The sequence below is a fragment of the Gossypium hirsutum genome, chromosome A07 (assembly GCF_007990345.1).
Source record: "Gossypium hirsutum isolate 1008001.06 chromosome A07, Gossypium_hirsutum_v2.1, whole genome shotgun sequence".
Classification (NCBI taxonomy): domain Eukaryota; kingdom Viridiplantae; phylum Streptophyta; class Magnoliopsida; order Malvales; family Malvaceae; genus Gossypium; species Gossypium hirsutum.
The window spans coordinates 97,058,913-97,068,491 of record NC_053430.1 but is presented as its reverse complement, the minus strand read 5'-3'; the positions used below and the strand labels follow the sequence as shown (position 1 = coordinate 97,068,491).

The window sequence follows — 9,579 nt, the reverse complement described above, 5'->3', positions numbered from 1 at the left end:
CTAGTCATAAGCAACTTAAAGCTTTCATTCTTTCTCCATGGTTCGGTTGAATGTTGAAAAAAAGGAAAAATAATGGTTTCTCTCCCCCACTCACAACCATATTATACATGACCTAACTTAATAATTAGCTTAGTTAATTTATTAATGAATGGCTAGGATTTAGTTAGGTTAAAATTAATGGAGATGGACGGTTGGAATAAAGTAAAGCCACTAACATTTATCAAATATGCTTTATTTGCTAATTAATCCTTGGCTTAGTTGCTACTTAAAAGGCTTTAAAACATTCCAAATCAAATTCCAATCACTATACAATTTAATTTAATCTATGTACTATTTCTTTTAATAATTCAAACCAATCATTTTATATTTCTGATTATTAATTCCATGCTCAAATCATAATAATCATCGGGATGTCTCAATTTAATAAAACTTTAAATTTTAAAATTCAAACTTTTCGACATGCTGAAAATCGGGTCATTACTTTATGAGAGATTTATACATTATTTGTAAATTAAAATATTAATAAAAGATATAATCCGATTTCGACAACTTGGTCAACTATGTGAGATTGGCGGGCAGGAGATATGATTTGTGGTGTTTTTTCTTCATTGTTCATGTTTGGAGGTGATGGTCTATTGTTGTGATTGTTTTGAACTCTATTTACTTTACTCGTCGGTTTTGTTGAATTTCTATGTTTGTTGTTGTGTTGTTTTATAAGGTTAACTTAATTTTTGGTTATTGAAAAGGAATTTTATTTTTACTTCCTCACTTTTACACTTAAATTTTATACTTAGATTTATTTTGTTTTTAAATTTAAATATGTAAGTATATAGGCATTCTTTTTACAGTCTATGTTCAGGGTTCGTGGCTGCCACTCCCAACAATGTCATATCCAAAGTTCTAACCTGAGCCTTCCCCTTGAGAGTGCAATGTATCTCCAAAGTTAATAATTATTAATTATTAATATTTTTTATAATTTTTAAAGTTTTTTATGCACATTTTTGTTATTTTTTTTAAAATAATTTTTTATTGACGTGGCAGCTTCTAATAACTTTCATTAGTCATATCAGTGCGATTAATAATTAAATCTGTTAAATAATGTTTCTATAAACTATATGTACTAATTTATTATTTTTGGGTCACTAACAGCTGAATTAGATGCACTTGTTTTCCATAAACTCAATTGGGTTTTTTAATTGTTCACAAAAAAAAAATTAGCCAATAAAGTATAAAGATGAAATTATAGAGATATCAAGAGAGGATAAGAATGTAAGCATAGTAAGAGAATCAAAACCCAAATCTGATCATTATCATATAATAACTAAAAAAGAAAGAAAGTTATGGATCACATTAAGTAGTGTTTGGTATGATAGAAAATAGTTAGTTTTTTTGAAATTTAATCGGTTGAAAAGTTATTCCAATGTTTGATATATTAAATTTTATTTACTTTTTTTTTGGCAATTATTTTCCTATGAATATGGCAGTATAATTCTTATGATAAAAAGTGAGAAAGTTATTTTCTCATGTAGATTGAAAAGTTAAAAAAAATTAACCCTATTTTATATTGGTTTAGGTATAAATCTATTAATATTTTTTTTAAAAAAAAAAAGTTATTGTATTCTTCCTTAGTCCTACTACTCGGGTTTTTCTATTACATATTTTTTTAATTTATTCCAAAACATTATTATATTTAGAAAATATATGTAGAATAAATTTAAAACAATTTTGCTTTCAATTAATATTATAAATTAAAAGATTTAAAAATATCAATTAAATATTATTATTAAATATTTGATCCAAAGATTTGTTAAGAATAAAGTTTATTATAAAAAAAATTAAATACATGAATATTATCTTTTATTTAATAAGGTTAAATTCGTAAATTATTATTACATTCCTAAGAAAGTACTTTATGAATCAAACGTATGATAATATATTTTTTCTAAAATTTTAATTAATACCTTATGATGTATACCAAACGTTACAAAGTAATTATCATGGTAATCACATTTCAAAAAATCACATTCCATTGAAATTATAAAATAATATAAAATTACTCATAAATTCAATAATTAAATTATTAAATATTAATAAAAAAATTATATATATAAAACTAGTTGAATTTTATACTGGTAAAATTGAATTGCTAAAATGTTCAAATTTAACATCAATAAAATATGAAATTTGACTATTTGAATAAGTAGGTCCTTCCAATATGAATATATGACGTCAACCATTGCATTAGCCATAATGAACTATTTCGTTTGTATAATCTTCCAATAGATGGTCAAATTCATTCTCCCTTACGTGATTATTTTGAATTTGTTTAATATGATTAAACCGCATTCATCCTCCTATAAATACTTACCAGAAGAATAAAACAACAAATTATCTATTTCTCAATAACATAAAAGAGATGGAGAATGTTCCATGTACAATGAAAGCTTGGATTTATGGACAACATGGGAAACCTGAAGATGTTCTGAAACTCAAGTCCGATGTTGTTGTTCCTGAATTGAAGGAAGATCAAGTTCTTGTTAAGGTCATGGCTTCGGGGCTTAATCCAGTTGATAATAAAAGGATGATTGGCATTTTTGTTCACGCTGAATGTCCTTTTCCCGTAAGTTTTCTTACATTACTGCTGTAACCTAAACTCAGTTAAGTGTCTGATATGGATATATTGTTTTATTTTTGTTTTTCCAGACAGTTCCAGGGTACGATGTAGCTGGTGTGGTGGTGAAAGTAGGAAGCCAAGTAAAGAACTTAAAGGTAGGTGATGAAGTATATGGTAACATCCATGAGAAAGCCTTGGATCATCCCAAACAATACGGCACTTTGGCCGAATACACGGCGGTTGAAGAGCGGCTATTGGCTCCCAAACCCAAGAATCTCAGCTTTGCCGAGGCTGCTTCACTGCCGGTCGCCATCGGAACGGCTTACGAAGGCCTTCAACGATGCGAGTTCACCGCTGGTCAATCCATTCTTGTGTTGGGAGGCGCTGGTGCAGTTGGCAGCATGGTCATTCAGGTACGTTTATGTCAACATTACTAAATGATTGTATTCCCTTTGTGGTATGATAAATTTGTATTATTGAATCAGCTGGCCAAGCATGTATTCGGAGCATCAAGAGTTGTGGCTACTGCTAGCACAGGAAAACTAGAGTTGTTGAGGAATTTGGGTGCTGATTTAGCAGTTGATTACACCAAGGAAAATTTTGAAGATCTCCCTGAGAAATTTGATGTTGTATATGACTGTGTCGGTAAGATCCTAGGTTCTTTTACTTTCAAATTTAGTTTGAGAATCGAAAAATGTTGTATATGTTGGAATTTAAACTTTAAATTAAGCCACGAGCCTATAATAAGACTATTGTTGCTCTTTGAACAAAATTTTTTCTACTTGATAAGTTGACAACATAATCCAACTAGATTAAGCTCGAATTTATCATATATTTAACAAGTATAATTTGTGTACGAAAAAATAGGGCAATGTGAAAGGGCAGTGAAGGCAATGAAGGAAGGTGGGAAAGTTGTGACAGTGAGTGGTGCAGTGACTGTGCCAGCATTTAAGTTTATAGTCACTTCAAATGGGGCTGATTTGGAGAAATTGAATCCTTACTTGGAAAGTGGACAGGTGAAGGCTATTATTGATCCCAAAGGCATCTATCCTTTCTCTCAAACACTTGAAGGACTTGCATATGTTGACACTGGCAGGGTTGCTGGAAAAGTTGTCATACATCCAATCCAACAAGATAATTAATTTAAATGCAATTCCTAAATATATACACAGATGAAAGTATCATAAAGGTTTTTGTATTAAAAATTAAATTACATTTTGTTTTTCTATTCAAAAAATAAATAAATTAGTTGATATACATTAAACCAAAGAGCAAACTGATTATTTTATTAAATTTTTTTATTCATTTCTACTATTAAAAGAAATGACCAATTTACTTTTTGATCTAACATATATAAATTAATTTACTCATTTTCTAAGTAAATGGGATAAAATACAATCTGACTTCTAATATAAAATTGCCATGGTACTTGTATATATATAAACACTATATATTAGAGGGGAAAGAATTGTATGAAACAGTGACGCCACGTCATCTGTATCCATTTCTAATAGTTTTATGCCACATCAGTACTCTTATCTTGAATTTCAGCATTTTATCCTGAATTTCAGTATTTTAATTTGAATTTGACTTTTTTTCAGGCGTCACTGTTTCACACAATTATTTCTCTATATTAGAGATTCACAACTGTGACGAAAGAGTTATCGGATATTACCAATTGGTTTCATGTAATAAAATGAAGAATGTTTTCCTCATCTTTGTCTGTGGATTCACTTCTATTTTGATATTTTAACAATTTGATTGTTGAATTTATTATGTATGCAAAATTTTTAATTAATTTGATATTTTTATCATATTAATCTAAAATATTGTCTTTATTAATAGATAATTATAAGTTGAAAGGTTTTTCTTTGTAAAAAAAAATAATTAGACATTTTAAATTTACTCAAAATTTGACATATATAATTTAAATGAATGAAAAATAAAATATAATTACTAAATTATTAAAATATTAATAATTGAGTTTTATATTAGTATAAATTCAAATTTTAATATTTTACTATGTGCCTGTATAGTTTTACATGATTTGGACAAATGATGGAACCAATAAATATGTTACAAAAAATAATTATAATTAATTTATTTAATAATATTTCAATCGTTAGTTTTCATAAAAATATATGAATATATAATAATTATATTAATTTTATTATTAATATTTTATTAAATTACACTTATTATTTTAAATTAATTATATATAATTTTAACACTATAACTAGATGCATTAACAACGAATTTTTAATCAATAAACATATGAATTATCGAAAAATATTAGTTTTTAGTATTATTTTATAGGTTTTGTTTTTATCAAATAAATTTTTTATCTCAAATAAAAATAAAAAAAATTATAGTTATAATTATTTTACTAATAATATTTATCAAAATATGAAGGCTTATAACATACTAATTATTTAAATATTATCACTTAATGCATTTAATTTAAACAATAACTTGAGAAAGATCTGATAACCAAATTGATTGAAATCATTCAACATCTTTGTTTCATTTCATACATAATTCAATTGAAAACAAAGCTTAACTTTCTGTACAAAATTCAATGTATGGCATGCACTATTCTATAAACCCACAATCCCAGCCATCAGGTTCAAATTCTTCTTCAAAGCTATATTTATATGTATATATATACCCCAGAAGGTATATTATTGGCTAGATAGATTTGGAAGTACAAAGATTATAACCAGAGACAAGTGAGCTTAAAGCCAAGGCAATGAATGCTACCAGAGACAATGCCACGGACGCCCTTGCCATCTCCGGGAACTTGTCGTTTCCCCAGTTGGATTCCCAATCATCAACTCGAACGGCAGCCGAAGACGATGCCGAAATGTGAAGATAAGCCAAGATCTGCAAAATTGAATGAATAGGTTCGGTGCTTCATTTGTTTAAAAGCTTCGGCAAACAGATAATTAATCATGTTAATACCAAGAAAAACCAAGTTCAATCCCATGTAGTTAAAAGAACCATGGAGGCCCTTGTATTAGAAGTCGGATTATATTTTTTTCTTACTGAAAAAATAGACAAATTAACCCCTGTACATTAGATTAAAGAGTAAACTTGCCATTCTATTAAAATTTTCATCCATTTCCCCCTCTATTCTGTCAACTAAGCTAATTTTTAACTGTAAAAATAGATGTAATTTTTAACAAAAAAGATCAATTTGCACTTTGATCTAACATACACCGACTAATTTACCCATTTCTTGAGTAAAAAAAGGCAAAATGCAATCAAACTCGTAGTACAAGGGCCTCCATAGTACTTTGACCATTCATGTGTTGTCTGAACTTTCTATCTAGACAAGTTTCAGGCCGAGCATCTTTAATGGACAAAGAATCTAGTCTTTTAGCCACTATAGATAAAGATTTGTTTGACAAAATATGCTATAAAAAAGAAACAGAAAGGAGAAAAGAACATAACAAAGCACCTTGTCTGTTTTGTGGGTGGTATCTTAACATCTATGCTACACTAACTTTTCGTTTTTTAGTGTCCGTATTCAATGCAACTGTGTCAGACACATACTCATATCAAACACTCACTTTTGAGTTAGAGTAACATATTACGTCCAATACCCATGTCCAACATATATTCAAAGAGTACAATCCTCTAAAGGGCATGTGATATTTACAGACCATTCCTTGCAAATCAAGCATTTTGAAAGTACAAAAGTTAACTCCCCAAATTCTCCACTTTGGAAAAAGGTACCAACTTTTATTCAAGCCCAATATCATGTAGGAAACAAAATAGAGAGAAAGTAAAAGGCAGCATTATCACAGAGAAAAGGCATTAAAAAGGTGATCCCAGAAAAGGTTTTCCAACTAACCTAACTTGCTCCAAATATGCACCAATTGTGTGTCTAACAAGAAACTGGTGATTGCTAATTGGAGTCATCCGCCACCCACCTATTTAGGTTGTGGATGGTCCCCTAAATTACCATCAAACCCAGATTTTTCATTTTCTCTAAAGTATTCCTATCCCAACTCGTACAAACGTTGATAAGGGATACAATCTAGAACACGAATATAAGGTAAAAGTATTATGATAATCTGTATATTAAGAGTCAGATCGCATTTTGCCCTCTCTACCAAAAAAAGGACAAATTTATCATTTTTGTTAAAATTTCATCCATTTGTACTGTTTAAAACTGGTGTGAGTGACAGAATATCCAAAAAAATGTCAAGTGTATCTTACATTGATGTATAAGAACTATTTTTTAAGAGTAGAAGTGGATGAAATTTTTAACACAGACTAATTTGACTATTTTTTTTAGCAGATGCTGCAAATTTAATCTGACTCCTAATACAAATACCTCCATGATACTTTTACCCATATATAACCAATATTTTTTAAACTGAACCGATAGCCGAACCAATCAGGCCACCAGTTCAACCGCTGGTTCATGATTTTTAGCCGCTCTAACAGGTTCAAAGCTACTTTTCGGATCCATATCTTAGCCGTTTCCGGTTTAATCGGCCGACCAGTCAATCTGGTCCGGTTCAAACAATGTTGTATATAACACTATATCTTACACTAGTACCCCAGTCCAAAAAATTCGAAAGAAGAATTACCTGATCCAAAATGAAATCTAAATAAAACCGGAGATCACTCCGAGGTTTTTGTTTGCCGGAGGTCAATTGAAAGGCGACATCATATGCTTGAAACCCAGAGTATACAAATCCAATCACGTTCACTGCCATACAAAACCTACAATTCAATTAAACACCAAATTGAACAATGGATTTGATAAGAACATCACTAAAACCAATGGCTGAATCAATGATCGAATAAAAGAAAAAAAGCAAACCTGAATTCCTTGTAGCGGTAGAAAGAATCAAGAGCCCAACCTTGATTTTTATCAGCAGCTAAAACAGAGAAAGAAACCAAACAAAAAACAAACCCAGAAATTCTAAATCCCAATAAAGTCTTTTTAATCATCTTATCTCTTTTGGTTCTTCTTAATATAGATAAATCAGGCCTCAATTTTTTACCACTACCAGAACCCAGTTTTTCTGTCTGTTCTTCAAGTTCAACGGTAGTAGTTGTTGTGGTTGATTGATCTCTAGATGTGAGCTCCGCCCTGGAAACCACTGCAGATGGTGGCTTGGAGTTGGGTTCAGAAGGATGAGATACTGCTGCCGTTGTCGTTGTTGGTGATGGAGAAAAGCCATGACTGAGAGGAGAATTACAAGATGAGAGGGGAGAATCAATAGGGGAATGATAAGATGGTGGTGACTGAGTGGTTTTTTGGGTTAATGGAGATTGTGAAACTGTGGGGCTTTTCTGCTCAGGTCCTTCTACTCGTTCTTCATGTTTCTGTGGTTGTTGGTCTTTTTCTTCATGATTCTGATCTTGATGTTGTCTATGCTGTGCTTCTTCTTCTTGTTTTTGGTGATGATTTTGGTCCTCCTCCATTATTGAACAAGGTAGATTGATTGATTGAGTTTTCAGGGTTTAGACTTTGAAAGAAAAACTGGGTTTGGGGGATCTATTGGGAGAGGGAGGGGATAGGCTATGAGGAAAAAAGTCAAATTCTGCTATTACTCATTGTACTTTGTGTAAATTATGGATTTAGTCATATTTTTATTTGATTAATTTTAGTTCCTATACTTTAATCTATTTGGTTAAATTCAATTAATATTACTATGCGAAGAATTATAAATTATGTTCATATTTTTCAAAATTCAAAATTTTAATGTCTGACACGTGATTGTTTATCCATTAACTAGATTTTTAGTCACTAATATGTAGAAAAAATAAAGTAGAATACATATTTGATAATATGTTTGGTGCATCAAATCTTGAAAATAGCATAACTCAGTGAATGCAACAATTATTGTTTGATGATGACTGAAATTTTAAATTTTAAAAAATATAAAGATCACAATTAATTAAATATAAATTTAAAGATTAAATTCATAACTTTTATAAAATATAAGGACTAATAGTAAAATTTAAAAAAGATACCAAGAAAACATCAGCGTTATTTCCTAGTACTTTCTTGCACTTCACCTGGCCATCTTTTAACAGTACCTTTTATTTTTTGAGAATCATCTTATGTTGTACAATATATGTAAATGTACATTGCTATTTAAGTATGGTATTAAAGAGTTTTAACATTTTTTAACAAATACTTTGTGTTATTTTTTTTTGTTAATTTGGTATATGTATTTGACAAATATATATATTTTGGTATTTAAAAGTAACGATATCAATTTTTTTAATATTTAAATAGAATCATTTGAAAATAAATGTGGTTTTCTCAAAAATAAAAATGGAAATAAAAATGAGAAATGATTCATTTGCAAATGAACATGAATTACTCAAAAATGATTGGAAGAATGAGTTTATGTTTTTGAGCTATTTTAAGGCCCGAAAATGAAAATATATCATTCGGTCATAGTGAATAAGTTGAATGGTGAAATATTAAATATATTTTTTCAGAAATTTTACCAAGGTAAAATCATTATAAATTTACCGGGGATAAAATTGGGATGAGAAAATTATTTAATTGAATATAAATATTAAAGTTTATTTTGGAAAATAGAAAAATAAAATTGAGTTGGATCAGGTTACAAAGTATTGGGTCGAAAAATTCAAGAAGTACTCGTAATTGGACTCAATGTGAGAGAGACCTAAAATCCCTCATGGAATATGGAGGGGCGACAACCCTAGTAGGAATACTAGGAGATGTCGTCCACCCTAATCCTACTCTAAGTAGAAAGTTTTTTTCTAGTTGAAATAAATTTCGACAATTCAATAAGGGTTTTACCTTCTCTTCCGATAAATAGATGACATCAGTAGGGCTATTAATAGAACTTTAAGATATCATTATTCTGGCCGAAAATAGAGAGACTTTTGTTCTCTTAGAATTAAACATATTTTCTGGAATAACTGTTCTACCAGTTTTGCATTTGAGAAGAAAATTTTTCTTT

At 29.6% G+C, this 9,579-nt stretch overlaps 2 protein-coding genes across 4 annotated transcripts; one reads left to right on the top strand and one right to left on the bottom strand.

Annotated features, from left to right (window-relative positions):
* Positions 1-2,391: 2,391 nt before the first annotated feature.
* On the top strand, positions 2,392-4,460 carry LOC107956898 (2-methylene-furan-3-one reductase). 2 transcript variants are annotated; one of them, XM_041116813.1, is made up of 5 exons: positions 2,407-2,620; positions 2,704-3,027; positions 3,100-3,259; positions 3,482-3,630; positions 4,216-4,460. In XM_041116813.1, exons 1-5 carry the CDS (start codon positions 2,417-2,419, stop codon positions 4,249-4,251), a joined length of 873 nt encoding a protein of 290 aa, XP_040972747.1. In that variant the 5' UTR covers positions 2,407-2,416; the 3' UTR covers positions 4,252-4,460. The 2 variants fall into 2 exon arrangements, with proteins under 2 accessions (XP_016747871.2, XP_040972747.1); XM_016892382.2 differs by lacking the exon at positions 4,216-4,460 and having other exon boundaries at positions 2,392-2,620; positions 3,482-3,877.
* Positions 4,461-5,096: 636 nt separating this feature from the next.
* On the bottom strand, positions 5,097-8,185 carry LOC107955594 (CASP-like protein 4A1). Of its 2 annotated transcripts, XM_016891388.2 has the most exons (4): positions 7,636-8,185; positions 7,452-7,509; positions 7,216-7,351; positions 5,097-5,497 (listed from the first exon to the last, which is right to left on the bottom strand). In XM_016891388.2, the coding sequence occupies exons 1-4, from the start codon at positions 8,057-8,059 to the stop codon at positions 5,303-5,305; spliced, it is 813 nt and encodes a 270-aa protein (XP_016746877.2). In that variant the 5' UTR covers positions 8,060-8,185; the 3' UTR covers positions 5,097-5,302. The 2 variants fall into 2 exon arrangements, with proteins under 2 accessions (XP_016746877.2, XP_016746876.2); XM_016891387.2 differs by having other exon boundaries at positions 7,452-8,185.
* Positions 8,186-9,579: the final 1,394 nt, after the last annotated feature.